Genomic DNA, 18,337 nt, shown 5'->3' with positions numbered 1-18,337 from the left:
AATCCAGTGCTTGGGCAGCTTAGGCCCATCTGGGCACTTGAGATGCCCTGAGGCTGTGGCAGGTTCCTGGGGCATTTAGAGCCACGGTCACACCTCAGTGCTGGGCAGAGGACAGCAGGGACTTGCTCAGGGGGAGCTGTAGTTAAATGAGACCTTGGCACAGGTCTGTGGCAACATCAAACATGCTGGCTTGTTCTGGTTACCTGGGTGGTGGGAGCATAACTTTCCCCCTCCCCTTTGCTGAGCATCTTTGGTCTCTAGTCCCCAGGTGTCACTCACTGGTGACTTTCCTTCCCTCACAGGTATTTCAGGAAAAGGACCAGGAGCCCCTGGGAACACCGATGCTCCTGGCAGTCCTGCTGGTGCCTTTGCTCGTATGTCAGACTCAATACCACCCCTCCCACCCCCGCAGCAGCCCATAGGTGAGGATGATGAGGATGACTGGGAGTCATAGATGGGGTCCATTGAGTATTAGTGTGAAACTGTTGCTGTCTTAAAATTTTCAATAAAGCTGAAGGAAGCAGGTCCTTGCTGCCTTCACTTCGGTAAAAGCAGGAAGTGCCATCAATTAAGAGTGTGTAAAGGGAAAGCCCAGCTGTCTAGCCTTACAGCACCACAAGCCACAGGCTGGAGGGCAGCAGCTGCTAGAAGCAGGTGCGCCCCTCCCTGAAGGCAGAGCTTGTGCAGACCATGGAGTTTGGACCCACTCACGGGGCGGGAGACTCACAATGGAAGTTTCTCAGAGGCAGCTGTTTCTTTCCCTGTGGGGCTAATTAACCTACAGGAAGTGGGTAACAGCTCTGTGCCGTAAGTACTTTCTTCCTTGTGGGGAGCCTGGAGAGGTAGCATCCAGCTGCTGAAACTGGAAAAGAAGCAAACAAAGCTCCGTGGATGAGACTTGCTCAGAGGTAGCTGGGAACAGCTGTGGGATTATGTGGCTGTTCCTGGTGTTATTGCTGCCTTCCAGCACTGACCCATAACCCTGGAAAGGACCCCAGGAAAGTTAAACTAAAAAAGTAACTTTGAATTCAGAAACTTAGAGGGTAAGAAGAGCAGAGCAATCCTGTGCTTAAGCATGATCAAAGGAGAAGTGCTGTATTGTGGCCATAGCTTTACTCCCCTTGAAAGAATGAACTGCTTCAATCTATTGGCTGCTTGAAGCAAGGTAGAAAGAAGGGGATAGGAAATGTTACCCATAGCCGCTCCATTACCACTCTGTGTTATTTCAGCATGACATAAATTAGTGGCCTGCTAGTTTACAATTCCTGTGAAAAGCTCAGTGATGGCATTGGTCAGTCAGGCCTCCTGCACTTGGTGGTTGATGGGAAAAAATCAGATGTGTTCAGTCAAAATAATTACTCCCCTTAATTAAGTGTACTTAAATAATACTCGCCATACTTGAGTGTTTTCATTCAAAGTATTTAATCAATTTAAATAAAACCTTAACAGCTGTAAATGAGTAGGTGCCTGCTGCTACTCCATTCACCTGCCTCAGACCTACAACCAGTTTCCCTCCTGGCTGTGGTGCAGGAGGCTGTCTCACCATCATTGTGCTCAGATACTGAACAGCAAACATCCACAAAGGAGGCAGAAGGCAGAGATTTTACAAAGTCCATGGTACAGAAAAGCAGCAACTTGTGTTACTTTACCCATTTTTCAGAGGTGCAACTCACAGAGCTGAATACCATCTGTTCTCTGGTTCACATCACAAAGCATCCAACTTGCCTCGATAGAACTGCGAACACACAAAACCAGGCAGTTTGTCCTTGGCCTTACTCTCAAGGAAAGGCTTGAGAAAGGTCCAGATGAACACAGTGGAGAACAGTTTTGGTAGCAGCACATAAGATACAAGAGTTCTGACCTTTCTTAACTCAGCAAACGCTGATCCAAAGGCAGGTTTCACCTGGGTCCTCTCCCTGATCCATTGGGGCAGTTTGTTAAAGATGGCAGGGCGTGCATACCTGTGGTCCAGGAGCAGGATGCTTGCAAAGTCCTTCTGATGGCGAATGGCTCTGCCTGTACAGAGGATAAAACAAAGAATGGCCCAGGCAAGTGTTTGTTCTCAGCCAAGGAAGCTCATGTTCCCATCATCTGTAGACTGATGGGTAATGCATTCTTTTTCCTACCGTCCTCCTTCAATGTATTCTGTATCCCCCAGCCTGTCCAAGGAAGGATGAATTACCTATTGACTGGTTCACTGCCTTCATGCACAGGTTTTCAGTCAGCACTCTGCTTGGTGCCTGGCCAGCAGCTCTGGGCTGGAAAGGAGAAATAGACAAGTTTGAACACGAGGCACAAGGCAGATGTAAATCAAATTGGGAAGTCTTAATGACAAAGTGAGGTAAATACTTCTACCCCTACAGAGTGAGAGGGTGGCCAGGCAGACCCCAAGCTGAGAGTAAGGAGGACAGAAGAAAGGCGGCAGTCAGAAAACTGTGTTGAGCATTCACAAAGAACCAAGGCCCCCTTGAACGCAGAGATCTTGTCCCCAGGAACAGCATCTCCAGTGAGCAATGAGAAAGGACAAATGACCCTGGCAAGCAGCTTCTACCACCCTGCCACCCTCTTTGGATTGAAGGGTCCTTGCTCCCCTTGGAACTCAGAGGTCCCAGTAAGCCCTGGTGGCATTTCCCTCCACCGAACTTCCTCCCTGTGTTTAGGGCCACCTGCTCAGGAGCAGCCTGGAGAAGGCTGGGCTCTCAGTACCACACAGTCTGGGAAATGAGGGCAAGCTCAAAGAAAATAAAACCTCCGAAGGCAGCTCTGGGACTCGTGCTGGGAAGTTAGTACTAAAAAGGAGAAGTGAAAGAGACAGAGGGGTAAGTGGCTCTTACCATTCTTTTGTCAAGCCAAGTCATTTTTTCCTGGAGCTCTGGAGATTTAATGTTGGGATAAGGCATTCCCACCATAATCACACACCTGCAAGGGAGGACTGCATTATTCTTCATGTCTTATCCTAGAGCATTTTGCCAACAGACTGATAAACTAGAGGTCACTGCACCCCTGAAAGACAGCCAGCCCTGCAAACCAGAGGCAGCAATAAAGCACAGCAGTCTGACAAGCACATACTGAACAGAGCTGCAGAGGGATTCAGGGTGCCAGAACAAGAGATTATCTAGCACAGCAAGCCTAACTGCATTATTCACAGGAAAAGTGGCCTGGACAGGCAGGTTTTACACCACCCAACAGACCCTCCTGCTGCTTTAAGTATCAGCTAAGTCACACCTTCCCCAGGATTTTCTGTCTATGCAAGTACTGATGTGCCCATCCTACTTGGAGTCACTACACCACAAGCCAGACCTGGCTTTCCAAGAAGCAGTCACCTTACCTTCCCAGGTCATCGGAGAAATTGATCCCTTCACTCATTTTGCCTCCAACTACCGAAAGCAGCAGGGCCCCTGTCATCTGTCCTCCTGTCTGGCTGCAGCGCTGCAGGAGAGGGACCAGCAACTTAAACCAGAGCAGGGAAGATTTCAGTGCTACAGAAACACTCCCACACCTAGGCTAGAGCCCTCTTTTCTTGTTAAAAGATGCAGTGCCCTCCTTAGCAGCATTCCCATACCAGTTGGGCTGCCACACTCCCACCAGCCTGCCTGCTCAGCTTACCTTTATGCACTTGGCATATTCCACCAGCACCTGCTCCACCTGGTTGGCTTTCTTAGGCTCCTGAAAGATCTGTCAGGCACAGTTCATCAGTTACAGCAACAGGAAGCAAACAGTTTAAAGAATATAAATCATTTTACTCCCATGCCATTTAACAGCATATGGAACTAAGGTCACAGAATGGAGAAGTGCCTGAAAAACCAACTAAACCAGTACCTTCCCTCCACACTGAAAACACACTACAGCCCTTTTCAGCTGGGCTCTGAAGGGAGCAGCAGCTGCTCCTGTGCCTCCAACATTCCCTTTCAGCTTTGGCAGACTTGTTCAATCCTGCAAGAAGTTACAAGTCATCCAAGAGCTGAGAGGCCGAAAAGCAATGTGCACCTCTTGCACTTATGAATCGAGATCCTCTGGGATGAGATCTTGGAGGACAGGGACAGGACTAATCAATTTGAATCATCAATTAATTCCAAGTAATGGTTCCTCTTGCCCACTGAATAAATTACCTTTTCATGCAAAGCATAAATAAAGTAATATTTCTTTATGTTATTCTAGCACACCTAATTAGTTACTAAAAACCTCTGTAGTTAATTTAGCTGCATTTGTATAGATGCTGCACCTTGGCCTAAAACACAAGTAGTTTTCCTAGTAAACAAGAGGTCCAACATCTATCTTCTCTGTGACAGTAAAGAACCTACAGGATGTGTTTTCCTTTGGTTAGCAAGAAGTAGTATCAAATTTTACCAGTCAAAATCAGTCTTTCAGTAGAAAAATAACTGGCAATTACAAATATAAGCCAAAATTAACTTATTGAAAAGTAGCTATTTAAGCCTCTGATTTAAATTAACTTTCTCTGTATAAGTTATAATCTCAGTGTGATCTCACCACAGTAACCTCAGGAAAGCCTTGAACCTTCCCTTGCTAAGATCTGATCTTCCGTGTGGGCAGTTGAAAGTCACGCTTGCTGCACTTATACCCAGTTGCCTTGCTAACACATATCCAATTTGCTGGAGACTGCAAAGGCCAAACAAGAACAAATCAGAGTTGAAAGTTGGGACAGATTGTGTGATTGTTGCCCAAAGCCTTGGAGGAACCAGGCAGAGCCTTGGGACCCTGACAGGACATACCTGAAAGGCACGAAGAGTGGTAACTTTACAAACACACTGAGAAAATGAAGCACAGTGCTTCCACCCAGAAACCTACAGGCCGCCCCATGTGCCAGAATGCCAGCACCAAGGCTGTGAAATGTCTGGGACTGTGGTAAATTGTTTAGCTTTTGGTAAACAGAAGTCACAGCCAGGGTGTACATAATTCTTTTGCCCCTGGCACATGACCCAAGATCCCTGCACCACAACCTGAACTGCCTGACTTTCAATACCCAGCTTTCAAATACCTGTGAGAGTCATTGCAAAGATTTTATATTTGCAGTGATCTCCCTATGCACTGTCTCATTGCTCCTTCAACAGGAGTCACCACTGTTAGCCTTCCAGTTCTCATCTCTACTTCTAGCAGAAAGCGAAACACCATTTGTCTTATGAACTGCAGTGTTGTCTCACTCTGCCTAGCCCTTGGCTGTGCTGGTCAAGGGACACACGGATGAGCCAGGGAAAAACTAATTCCCTGTAGGAGCTCAGCCTGAACAGCCCCCCCAGCCACAAGAGAACAAGTCTGCTGGCTATGGAAAGCAAGGACTGTCTGCCCCATAGCCACTACACAGACTGTGCACTCAAGAATGTATAGCTGCAATCAATCTCCTTTAGATCCCAGCTCAGTGCTCAGCCATCTGGGAAGTATCATTTATTCGTTACTGGAGAGATTAGCTGGATAAACATCCGCTCTGCGCTGCAGACTATGAGAATAACTCAGAGAGAGGCCTGCAATGCATATGGAATTGTTTGGTTTTTGACACCTCCATGGAAAGTACCAACTGCCCTGGCTGCACAATCACCTTCTTCTTGGCTGCCAGGCGGGAGAGCAGCCCCGTCTTCTGCCAGTGTCCGTACACCTGCTTCTCATATTCGTAGGAGGGGAAGAAGCACACCACACCTCCTGGGATCACGTTGCACAGGTTGCAAAGGATTCGACCTGTCTCATCCATCTGCAAGAGAGATTAGAGCATATTGCAGCTGACAGGAGCCCCAGCTAAAGCCGCTCCACTTCTCTGCTCAATCCCAGGATCACACCTTCCTTATAACACGCCTTCCGGGAGGAAAAAATGTGGGAAATATGCCAGGTCTAAGAGAACTCTCTAGGGAAGCTGGGCATCACTAAAAAGCTCTTCACTGCTCGGCCTTCTTCCCTAGCCCAGGGTTTCTGTTACAGCTGTGGAGCCGTGCTCATTCAGGAAAGGACGGTTTGCCTCAGTGGATGAAGCTGTCCTGCTAGAACAGATGCTGACAGCTGGTTAGCACATCTGGTTGAGATTCAGCAGGGGCAGAGCAGACTTAGTGTCTGGCCTTGGGTGCTTACTGGCCTGCCACAGAAAGAAGGAAGAAGTGCCAAAACACCTGCAGCTGCCCCCTGTGGTTTGGGATTTTCCTTGCCATGGCTTTTGCTCAGCTCACCTCTCAAACAGAGAGTGTACCCTTCTATGAAACATAAGCAAGTGAAGCCAAATAAAAGATCCCAAGGAAGGGAACAAAAGACAAACTGACCATCTGGGGCAGGTCTCTGGTCTGGTAAGTGAACTCCAGCTGCTGGTTGGAAGGACCACTGCAGAGGATGATGGGTAAAATATTTTCTGGAGGAATCACATGTCCTGGAGACAAAAACAAGCAGTGAGAGTCAACATCACTGCTGTTGGCACAAACCCCATAAGCTGAAGAACTTTAACTGCATTCAAGTGACAGAGGCAAATGTTTGCCTGGCTAAGCTAAAGTGCCTAAGTCACTCAGCTGCTCCAACTTCCATCCCCTGAGTCCCTGGGAAGAACCCATGGCACACTGCCTGCCAATACCAGTCAAGACCACAGGGGAAGCTCAGAGTGGGAGGGAACTCACACCCCTTTACTGCCCTGAATTTTAGGAAAGATGCCAGTTGCTTAGAGTGCTGACAGAACAGTGTTAAAGGCAAGCTGCAGCCCTTGCAGCTGCTGAGCCCTCTCTGCCAGCCCGGCAGACTCACCACAGGAGAACTCCATGACACGGGCAGGGTCCACGCCAGCACAGCACAGCAGCTGCTCTCGGAAATCAGCCACCTAAGATCCACAAAACAAAGGCAAGTAAAATACCAGTGTCCCAAAAAACTCTACACCGGCAGCACCAGCACTGCTGGTCAAGGGCAGCCCCAGCCCAGCCAGAGCCTCTGCCCGGCCCAACAGAGGAGCGGCAGCGCCCTCTGCCCACACACAGCAGCACTGATTTTCCTCGAACACTCCCGTGGCATGGTTCCTGTGGGATCCCTGGCCCTGCAGAAATGACGGATGGCATCATGAGGTCATCCGACTGCTCACCGTGCCAGTTCCAACCTACCACGAGCTCAGCCTGGCTGCTCTCTTTCCACCCCGGCTTGCAGATAGCACCACTGACCTCCTGAGACCCCAGCACAGCATCCTTATTCCCTCACCGGCTGCATAGTGCCTCCAGCAATGATGACAGCATGGCATTCTGCCACAACCTTGGCAAAGTGGACAGCTGGATTCAGCAAGAGGAATTTGAGGCTGCTCTGACCAACTGTGCCTGGGAAAAGGAGAGAAAAGCATTCAGGAGCTAGCTGTGACACACAGGGATATGAGAGATTCTCCCTCCTGCCCTGGGCACTCTGGCAGGACCCCACCTCTCAAAGTAAGGACTTGTTATTCAACACTGACAGGCAGCAGCAGATAACGCCAACTTGGAAGTTACCCTGTGCTTCCTAATCTCCCTGGAGCTGTACCACAGGCGCAGTAAATTGCAGAACAAAAACTGACATTCAGAGTGAGAGCAGACCTCTGCAAACCCTGGCCCCAATGCCCTTGGCTGAGAATTCCCTTGGAGTCATAAGCATCCTCAGACAAAGACTGCCAGCCTACATCACAGATGGAACAAATGTTGCTGCAGGTTCCCCACAGGTTCTGTATGTCTTCCCTCAGTGCCAGTGAAGCACTCTGCTTGTGACTGACTCATGCCACCTTTCCCCACCTCACCCTCTCCAGTACCTTGCCTGCTGAGAATGACTCTGCCATCTTGGTTTGCATTTGTAAGGGCCGAGAGAAATCCTTCAATCTGCATCAGTGGAGAGGCAGTTCGGAGATGGTCATGCTCAGCCTCCAGGGGAGGGCTCTGGGGGGTACCTGCTGGCCCAAAAAGGAAAGGAGAGGCAGGCAACTTAGGCCACACTTCTAAAGACACGGGCTAAGCACAAAACATGCTCTACAGGAACACAATACCTGGCCTACATATGCAGGCAGAGAACAAAGACCCATTAAAGGTGAAAACCCAAATTCTGTCTCATTGCTAAAAGGAAAAAAAAAAGTAAATAAAGCTCTGGTTTCTGTGGATGGCAGAGCCACTAAGCAGAGCTACTACACACAGTAGCTCAGGTCCCAGAGCCAGCAAGTCACAGAAGTGCAATGCTTGAATGCATGTGGAGTGAACATGGAATTACATCATTCAGCTCAAAAGGGACTTCTCTAATCCAGTGTACAGTTGCCTAGGTCAGCTAGTCAGACGTGTTAAAAAACACCCACACAGGACACCTTCTTCAGTCTCATTCTGCAAATCTGCCTCCCCGCTTTCCTCATGCAGAGAGATGCAGGTTCCACATCCTCACTCTGCCCACAGGTGCAGAAGCAGACGATGCCCGAACTCACCCTCTTTATCAGATCCCTGCTGAAGGGTCAGAAGAAAGTTCTGCAAACCAGCCAGCTTCTGGTTCTCCTTGTTGGTCTTCACAGCTGAGGCGGGATGCCCATATCGCTCCACAAACCCAAAAAGCTGCCAAGCAAAAGCCAGAAAGACCAAGACTACCAACAGCAGGAATCAGACACGATAAAGGCAGGTTTGCTGGCCTGCCACAGATAAAGTTACTTAGTAGGTGTTCAGTAGAAGCCTAATCAGAATGTATTAGCTCCCATTACCTTCCTCCACCCACTCAATCAAAAGCAAAACAAGTCTCTGATATCTGTTCTTCCAGGGCAACGCAGCCTACTTGGCGGGCAGATTTGAGGCCAAGCAGCATAGAATTGGCACCCCCTGGAATACCGTGGTAAACCACGTTTATGTTTCTTTTCTGAGTAAGCAAAAGTTAATCTGCCCATATAGTGCTTTTTACAGGAACCATTTTGTTTGCAGAGCAGGGTGAAGACAAGCTCCCACCCCAGCTGCTGCATCTTCCATCTCAAACTCCAGGTGTGAAACAGTATGGGAACACTGCTGACTATGAAACCACAGGGGAAGTACCTTCCTGCTGATGAGGCTCTTCTCACAGTAACGCTGAACCTGTTGGAGAGAAGACAGGAAATGAACTGGCATTCACCACCCCTTCTGCCATCCTGCTGTCCTTGATCCCTGTCGAGCAGGGCTGTCACTTGCCATGCTTTTGGGGAGAGGTGCACAGCTCTTTGTGGTCACTGCCTGCCAGACAAGAGTTTTACAATGACATTCCAGAGTGGAAAGACACAGTGTTAAGGTGCTGTGTTTGGAGGTTCAAGGCGGCAGCTAGGTTACTGGAGTAGTAGAATTTCTGCATCCACAGCCCTTACAGAGTAGCTTTGCCTACAGACAGCTAGAAAGCAGATTCTGCCGTGTGGGCTTTGGCTCTACTTCCAGCTCTCACACACGCTCCAAATAATCTCAAACAAGTCACCACCACCTGTGCCCTAACAGACAATGTTTGCATTACCTTGAAGAGGTTGATATTGTCAATCTGGCTCTGAAATAGAAAGTCATTGATGGATTTTAGCACTGTCCCTGAAAGAAAAGAGGGAAAAGGGGAAAAGAAATTATTACCTACTGCTGGGCCTGCACCCCTTACTGCCCCATACCCATGTCCCTGACTGAGAGCTGCATACCTCAGGAGTTCACTCCAGTCTTACCTGTTTGGGAAACTGCCTGACATCCAGGATTCTGGTTCACATTACCTGTAAAGCATGAAACCAATTCAGGGAAGGCTTGAATCTGTCTCAAAATTAAGCAAGAAACTAAAGACTGAACTTGATAGGAACAGTGCACAAAAAACCCAAGAAGTAACTACGGCTCTGCAACACGTAGCTATACAGACAAAACATCAGCTCCCACTCAGTTTTCATTTGCCCTGTAGAGTAGCCCTACATTGTAGGACACGTGTGCTGCTGCATCCTAAGGACCACCTACATTTCTTCTGTGGCAGGAAGCAGCAGGTAGGGTGGGTGATCAGAAATGCTCGCACACTACATAGTCATGCTGCAAAGACCAGTGGACAGGGACTGCAATGCATCCTTCACCCCTCCTCAATGCAGCAGCAGGGAGCTGGGAAGCACAGAGGCTGGCAGGTAACTGAGAGGAGGGGAAAAACCTAAGGACACCTACATGCCCAGAGCCCAACAGCCAGAACAGGATTAATTGCTGCCAGGCACTGCATTTTATGTCCTAGTGTTTAACACCCACCTCACATCTCACTTTTGCAACCCCTGTCCCAAAGGGCTGCATTTCCCCAGGGCATGGAGGAAGTTCCTTTATGAACTTAGGACATGCTCTCCTCAAGACACACTAAGGTCTAGCAAACAGATCATTTGAAAAAAGGAGTCCTGCAAATTCCTGTGGATCTAAAATCAAAGCAAAACAGTATTTTCTCACAAAGGAAAGGCACCACTCAAGAAAGATTCATTCTGCAGATGCATGCTGACACAAATAGAGACCTTGCTACCAGATAACTGAGATATTAATTTCATGCAGTTCTTGTACGACACTGTTACGCATCTGTTATACATCTGCTGTATTCCTCACTTAGCATCTTATATCATCCCCATTCCAACTGGATCTGAAAACCACACAGAAAGAGAAGGAAACTACCAACTTACAATGTCATCTGCTGCTCTTCAGCTACTAAAACAAAGAGAAGGGTTCAACTAGACACCAGTCAACTTCCCCACATACAAACCAGCCTGAGAAATAAAATTACTGGCATCTGAACTTATACATGACAGCAACACTTTCCTGAAGTTTCTGCAGAGGGGGAAGGGGCACAGTGTCCTGAGGAAGCACTAACTAGCTCAGAGTCTGTCAGTAACCCTGGAGACACGAGAGGTCTGCTTACCTCCCAGCATGGCCACAAACCGCTCCAGTAAATACAGGATCTGCTTAATGTACATCAAGTTCTTTGCCTTCAAATGTTTCCTATGAAAAATGAGACACATTTAGGCCCCAAATCATCTTCAGGGATGAACACAAGCAGCTGAGCTTGAAACAAGTACATGAACTCTTCTTCATTTTGCTGAGATGGGAACTAGGATTTTTTGCAGGTTCACTCCCCCTGTTTGTGACAGGGCACAGTCTTCTGGATATCCTGCCCAAGGTTGTCCCAAAGCACTTACCCATGCTCCCCCCACTGTTCTTACTACTGCACTTCTCCTTGTGTATTAATTATAGTTTGTTTATTACGATGGCAGTGATGCCTCAAGACCCTATTGCAATAATGCTCCACAACTTCAGAGTTATTGAGCACAACAATCAGCCACTGCAGGGATGGCAAGATGCAGAGCCAGAACCCACATACAGCTTCCTCCTCCTCAGAGCTTCCTGCCTCTACCATAATGCCCGTCAGCACATGAAAGACTAAGGTCCCTGAGAGGCATGAAAGACTGAATCTTTTGAAAGTCTGCATCACAAAGTACAAGTGATTAGAGGGAGATACTGGGAAAGGAACTGAGTGTATAAGGGAAAGCCAGAATCCTCAGGGTGTCCCCTTCTCACTGCTTAATACTAGCCCCAGGAGTCTGACTTAGATGGATTCTAGACAGGGATAATGAAGCAAGTGTCTTTTCATCTGCAGAACTCTTAATGCAGTAACTTTCCACTGGGGAAAAGCAAGAAAGACCCTGCAGCCATGAGGCAATCCAAGGCATCCACAGACCTTGCCTCTGCTGTGCTGTTTTCCGCTGAGATTCTCACCTGTATCTCTCCATGTACTGTGACAGCTGGGAGTGGGCACAGCACAGCTACACAAACAGAAAGCAGAAGCTGTTGTTATAAAGGAGACAAGAAAGGGCACTGCTGGAAGAAGAGCTCCCTCTCCTTTCACAGCCTGTGACTCACCTGAGAGCCGCTGACCTCGGCACTATGGATACAGGTGATGGTGTCTATGAGGTTGTGGGCCTCGTCAATGATCACAACCTGGTCCTTCAGCTTGATCCCGGCAGCATTCCTGGTAGGCTCATGCAAAAGCATCTGATAGGGCAGCACCACCAGCTACAGGAGAAGCATGCACTTCCCTGATTCCAGCTCTCATCCTTACAAACTTAAGGCATTCTACAACCACTCATTAACAGCCCGTATCAGAGGGCCTTGCAGAATTCAGCCAAGTGACTCACTATTATTATGGGAAAGGTAGGAAAAAAGCCAGGAGCACATGCTTGAGGGGGGCACCGGGATATAAGCTGAAGAGAAATGATTATGCTACAATTGCATATGGGCTCAGGTTACCTTCCAAATCTCCTCTAGAGCACTGAAAGCATGTCTTCAGAGAGAACCCAGCAAGGAAGAAGAGTGGTGTAAGAGCTAAGAGTACACCCATGTGTCAGTATTGCCTCACACTTGCTGAACCTTTCAAGTATTTCAAAATGCTGAGACATACAGCATCCCTATGAACTTCTGATGGGAATTCTCATTTTCCTTTGCTTTCTGAGCAAAACTGTAGCTTGACAGAAATACAGCCTGTTTCCTACAGACTCCCCCAATCTAAGTAACAGTAATAGAGGGAGCAGGCCATCAGTTCCTTCTTAGAGTGCCTGGCTTTAATGTCAGTAAAACTGTTACACCTTACCTGAGCAGCAGGGATGGCGAATCGACTCCCATAATATGGGCAGGCTTTGGTCTCCCTTCCCAAGGACACCAACTGCTCAATGTCCTTCACTTCCACTAGAACTTCATCACGGAGAAACTGCATTTGCTCGTAGGAATAAAATGGGCACACCGTGCGACTCACCCGCCTCTTCTTCCCCTCATTCACCTCATCACTCTTCTTTTCTAACAGCAGAAATCAAAAGAAAGCTATGAGCAACACACACAGCAGCCTAGAACAACCACTTTGCAGAACCTCATGGATTTCAAAGCAAGCTTTGTCATGTGTATTCCTGACCTATCACCTATTTAAAAATTATTCAGCAGTAACATTTCCTTCTCCACAGTGGACACTACTCTTGCCAGTTAGATTTAGCATATGACATCTTCCAACATTTTTGGTACTGAGTTAACAAACACAAGTATCTTTCCAGTGCAGAAATCCTGACCAAATTAAGACACTCAGAAAATTTATCCTGATCTCAGCACAGCCTGGAGACCAAGAAAAGTAAAAGCACCAAGGAGTCCTTTTCCTCCAACCTGTCATTTCCAAGCTCCTACCACTCTAGCTAGAACGGACTGGCAGTGCCCACTGTCTCCACACTCTCATGACAGCTTTATCAGGAATTGCTTCCCCAGGCTGGGAGCGTTCCTACCATGTTTGTTCTTTTGCATCTCCATGCAGCGGTCATTGATGAGCTGGAGAGCGCCCAGGCGTCGCACCTCCTCATTCACACACAGGTTCTGGCATGTGCAAAGAGAGGAAGAGGAAGGGAGTCAATTCAGAACTGAGTGCCTCCTGTGCACCCTCTGCTGTAAAATGAAAGATTTTCTTGAAAGCAATCTCAGGCCAGATTCCAAAAAGGAAAAGTCTACCAGTCAGACACTGTGCATACTAACTGCTACAAACATGCTCGAAACCCACAGAAACTTAGGAGAAAAAAACGAGAAAAAGAGGGCTCACTGCTACGCAACAGCTTCTGAAAATTGCTGCCAGAAGTACTACGCTACTAAGACGACCACCTTCTCAGTGACTCGGACATCTGCAATACACCATATCAGAAAAGGTAAAACAGATTCTTGCATTTACATCAAAAGGTTAATGACCAAAACAGAGTTCACGGAAAAATGTACAGCACACAGATCTGTGTTCCGATTCATGCCTGCTTTAGTTTTTCAGTAGGAGACTCAGTCAATCCCCAAGGTGACTTCTGGTGGCACCAGACCCACACAGCTCCTGGCAATGTGTTCTGGGTCTCTTGAGAACACCACCACGTACCTGCCTGGATCCCAAGGAGACCAGACGCGTGTCTTTGCCAAAAGGACTTTTCTGCACCTCGCGCACAAACTGGGACAGCTGTGAGTGAGTGCGGCTGCAGTAGTAGATCTGCAATGAGGAAGAACAAAGGGAAGACAAGAAGAACATGGAAGCCAACCTATGATCAATCCTACAAGGAAGCAGCCAAGCACTTCAACAAGGTTCACCTTGCTCAAGCCTTCAAAAACACAAGGGAAGGCACACATGTTTGAGTGCCACCTTAGAACTGTTGAGGCCAAAAGCTCCACCTTTGTTTTTCCTTCTGCATTTGCCATTGTTTCCATTTAATTTTCCAAGGTCTCTATAAAACAGGGACTCACCACGGCAAAGTAATAAAAAATTATTTATTGCAGTGTGCTTTTACAGCAAGCCACAGCAAAAATTAGTAAGTGCTAGCACAGCAAGCTGCTTAGGCAGGCAGTGTAGTCCAGAAGGAGATGAACACAGCAGAACTAGTTGTCTTTATCAAGAAACCTGGCAGGTTTTGGATGCTAGCTCCTAAATCCTTCTGTACTGCCTGACTGTTGGAAAGGTGCAAGGAAGCCATAATTCTGCTCACTCCTACACTATTCTATGAAGTGGCACTATTTACTTTCCTCATCTCACCTTAGTCACATGCTCCTCTTCCAAATCATCATCGTCTTCTTCCAGCCTAAGAAAGAAAAAGCTCAAACAGTCTCCTTTCAGCAGACCACTGACAGTAAAAATCAAACGATGCTCCACTACAAGAATGAGGTCTCAAGAGAGATTAAGTCATCTCAAGAAAAGCCTCCGATCTCAACTCAGGTGGTAGAAGAAAAATCAACTTTTAAAGAATAGTGTAAGTGTGCATATTCAACTCAAGCCTTTCTCTTTAAAAGAAAAATCTCTTCTAGGTCATGCCTTTTGCAAGTTCAAGATTTTTTTTTCTTTTGATTCAGGGGCTTCTAGTCCTCAGGCATAAGCTAATCAGTGCTATACTATTCTTTGGTGAGCTTATTTATTTTTGTAAAGCTTTCCCTTTAGAAGCAATTTACCACCCTCCAGCTATTGCATAAAGAAAGGCTTCAGGAAAGCATTCAGCTGCCATAGAGCTCCTCAAAGGCAACAGCAGTTTAATGTTTGATAAACTAACTACATATAAAAAAAGTAGTTAAGTGTTCTTCAATTTTTAAGGCAGAAGACTCTGTCTAGACATTAATTAGTAAATTTGTATTTTAAATGCGTTTGACTTTTTGTGTTGAAGTATGGCTTCTGGCTTTCTGCATAAAGCAAATGCATGAGGGAGAAAAGTGTGCATGGGGTTTTCATGCCAAAGCTCTGTCTCAGAAACGTGAACATCTCTGCTTTTAGAGTAACAAAAGATGTCAGTGCTAATCTGCAGAACTGACAGCTTCCTCTGGTGTCCTGAGTTCCATTCTGCTTTTCTAATGCAAGGAACTTGATCTTGAGTCATTCACTCAGCATCCAGAGGCACTCTCTGGGAAACTGAGTGTGGATAAAGGCAGGACACTGCCGCACACTTTAAGATGCACTTTCTCAGAAAGCACTTCAAGTCGCTCAGATCAGTCTAACAAAAGTTTAAAAAAAAACCAAACTAAAATAAAATCCACCTAAACAACCAATTAAATAAAAACCCAGAACAACCACCACTTTGTACTGTTTGAAAAGGTGAGAAACACTTTTTTAATAAAATATGCACAACCTCTTTAATCAGGGCAAGACAAAAATTAGAAATAAGTTTCCTTAGCATGGAATCCCCCCTCAGTCCCTGTCCTTACCCAGATACCACTTTCTTTTCGTCATCACTCTCATATTCAGCAAGAATCAACTCCTCCTCATTGTGATCCAGCTGGTCTAGAACACCCTCTCCATCTCCCTGTGGAAGAGCCTCCTTGCTGAGCTGAAGAAGGCGCTTTGCCTCATCCTCCTCGCATCTCTGGAAGGAACACAAGAGCACAGTATTTTCCAGATAAAAAGAGTAGCACAGGGGTTGCCTTATGGCATGGACAGGTCAGAAGACAGCACAGTCCCTCACAGAAGGCTGAAGCTGTTCAGCCCCACAGAATGCAGCCGTTACCAACAACCAAAGACTTACCCACACAGACAGTTATGAGGGGGAAACATAAAGAACCTTCTCTGCACAGGCCTATTGAACTAACAGACCCTCAATTAAATGTTCATGTAATCCAGTATTAGTTGCTTAAAGTGGCCCATAAAAGATGTCTGCCTGAGAGAAAATAGTGTGTAAATAAACCTGAACAAACAAAGATGTGAGGACATAATCAAACACTCTGCGCACATTTAACTCAAAGCTAGAAGCAGCTCAGCATCTGGTTTAGAACAAGATTTCTCTTGCTGTTTTTTTCTCCAGTTGTGTGACTGTTACTCTAACACAGGTTTACCTCTCCACAAAAATTCAATTAAACTGTTGAAGAACTTCTGATTAACTTCTGTGTCACGATAAAGAAAAGTTCATTTTTTCCATCTGAAAACAGTATCTTCCAACATCAATGAGCATTTTGTTACCATGGCATTATACAGAAAATGCAGTTAGTAAGCACTACAGAAAAGAGGAATCAGTCGCTTTTCCAAATCTCCATAATATTTCTCTTATTTGCTTTCTTGCTTTTCATCATGCTTCCCATTTCACATGCTCTTCATCCCCTTTTAAGACAGAAGGTTTTTTTCCATTTGGTTTTTTGCCATTCTTTACTATTTCTGTCATATCCTTTTGATAGGTGTTGACCAAAACATTACACAGTATTTGAGATGGAGCACACTACAAATTAATAACCTGGCAGCCTAATAAATCTGTCTATTTGAGGACCTAAACTGAGTATTTCTGGGAAGTTTGACTCATATAATCAAAAAGCAACAAGAGCACTGAGGCCAGTTCATGCATCTAAATGACAGGAAAATATATCTGTGAACTTCAATACCATTTTTATTCCAGAAGTAGAGTGTTCACACATGCTCATAAAACAGAGATCTTGCCAAAAAAAGCCTCCAAGTATTAAAGCTTTTAAAAGTACAGCAGAGAGCCAGAAGGCAATCAGAATACACATAATTTCTGCCCACACACAAACATTTTCACAGGAAATTATCGATGCACAAATTGTTTTTCACATCTGTGCTTTTAAAAGAAAATCCAACAAATAGTTTTGGATGACCGATTTCAGAAATCTCATACAAAAATCTCCTCAGGCGGGCTGGAAAAGTCAGTGTGAAGTCACACATAAGCAAGTATGAACAACACTGAAGGTAACTAAAACAGAAAGCTCTGATCTCTGTGGAGTAACTCACCTTCCTCTTTGCTGCGTATTTTAACTGCACGTTATGCCGAATTTTCTCAAGATGATCTTCTCGCTTTTTCCTTCTGATCTGCTCTTCCTACAATAAAGGGAGAGTGAAGGTAGGATGAAGTGGATTTAGTCCTCAACTCTTGGTATCACTACTTACGCTCTGGGCATAGAAAAAAGATTAAATGAAACAAAATTGCCAGTACACGGTCAATTCTCCCGGAGTGCTCGCCTACTGAGTGTTACTCTCCTCAAAGCAATATAGCTTCCTGTCTCGGGCAACCTGCAGGCGAAGACCACCACCACCAAATTTGCCTCACGTGTTTTCCCCTCATCATCCAGGATACAGGAACAGTTTGCCCAGAGAAGTGGTGGAGTTCCCTTCCCTGGAGATATTGAAAAGCCGCCTGGACACTGGGTACCTCGCTCTAGGGACTCCGCTCGAGCAGGGAGGCTGTTCTAGGTGACCTCCAGTGGTCCGTTCCAGCCCCGGCCATTCTGTGACTATGTGATATCAGCCCTCCCGATCCTCTCGCCTCGTTATTTCACCCGTCCTCTACACACGAGCGCTTCCCCACCTTCAGCCTGTCTACCATGTCCCGCTCCTCCTTCTTCTGCACGAAGGCCGTGACCCAGTCCGGCTCCCCGGCCGCGTCCGCGCTGCCCGGCCGTGCCTGCTGCGGGGTCAGCCCGTCCTTCCCGCTGGCCCCCAGCGCCAGCAGCCGCGCCTCCTCCTGCCGCCGCTTCTCCTCCCAGTCCCGGAGCCAGGACAGGGCCCCGCAGATGAGACTCAGCGATTTTCCCTGTCACGGAGAGCCAACAAGGTGAGGAGCACCGCCGCCACCGCCGCGGCCCCGCTCGGCCACAGCCGCGGCCCGGCCCTGCCACTCACCGTGCCCGTGGGGCTCTCGAAGATGCCGACCCGGCCGGCCTCCAGCACGCCGTACAGCGCCTCCATGAACTGCTCCTGGATGCGGTACGGAGTGTAGGGGAACGGGAACCGGCCCGCCGCCGCCCCGCTGCTCGCCGCCCCGCCACTCGCCATCCCGCCCCGCTTCGAACCGGGCGCCGGGGCCGCCCCCGCCCCTTCCCGTGACGCGGCGGAAGGGCCGCCCCGCGCTGCCCTCTCCGCACAGACACCCCCCCCACCCTTTCCTGAGCTCCCAAACCCGGTCGGCGCT

General features: G+C 47.4%; 2 protein-coding genes across 8 annotated transcripts in view; one reads left to right on the top strand and one right to left on the bottom strand.

The window, feature by feature from the left end:
- The window catches only part of WASHC1 (WASH complex subunit 1), a 42,192-nt gene extending 40,736 nt beyond the window's left edge, over positions 1–1,456 (top strand). For all 6 annotated transcript variants that reach the window (XM_042050303.1, XM_042050307.1, XM_042050305.1 and 3 more), the window contains one exon: positions 303–1,456. In XM_042050303.1, the coding sequence (XP_041906237.1) occupies positions 303–454 (152 nt within the window). In that variant the 3' untranslated portion in view covers positions 455–1,456. The remainder of the gene's footprint in view (positions 1–302) is intronic.
- DDX11 (DEAD/H-box helicase 11) lies at positions 1,404–18,242 on the bottom strand. Of its 2 annotated transcripts, none has more exons than XM_042050275.1 (26): positions 18,049–18,242; positions 17,735–17,959; positions 17,161–17,247; positions 15,636–15,793; positions 14,482–14,527; positions 13,837–13,944; positions 13,214–13,301; positions 12,541–12,743; positions 11,814–11,966; positions 11,670–11,716; positions 10,816–10,895; positions 9,617–9,661; positions 9,424–9,491; positions 8,982–9,020; positions 8,393–8,516; positions 7,739–7,876; positions 7,168–7,280; positions 6,727–6,799; positions 6,258–6,361; positions 5,552–5,701; positions 3,607–3,675; positions 3,329–3,429; positions 2,835–2,919; positions 2,183–2,258; positions 1,862–2,016; positions 1,404–1,735 (listed from the first exon to the last, which is right to left on the bottom strand). In XM_042050275.1, exons 1-26 carry the CDS (start codon positions 18,199–18,201, stop codon positions 1,706–1,708), a joined length of 2,718 nt encoding a protein of 905 aa, XP_041906209.1. In that variant the 5' UTR covers positions 18,202–18,242; the 3' UTR covers positions 1,404–1,705. The 2 variants fall into 2 exon arrangements, with proteins under 2 accessions (XP_041906209.1, XP_041906210.1); XM_042050276.1 differs by having other exon boundaries at positions 7,739–7,873.
- Positions 18,243–18,337: the final 95 nt, after the last annotated feature.

This window comes from Corvus kubaryi, unplaced genomic scaffold (assembly GCF_017639235.1).
Source record: "Corvus kubaryi isolate FWS band 111438036 unplaced genomic scaffold, C.kubaryi_AGA036_p1.0 72, whole genome shotgun sequence".
NCBI classification, from domain to species: Eukaryota; Metazoa; Chordata; class Aves; order Passeriformes; family Corvidae; genus Corvus; species Corvus kubaryi.
Note: the sequence above shows the minus strand (reverse complement) of the source record. Positions and strands in the feature narration are given on the sequence as shown.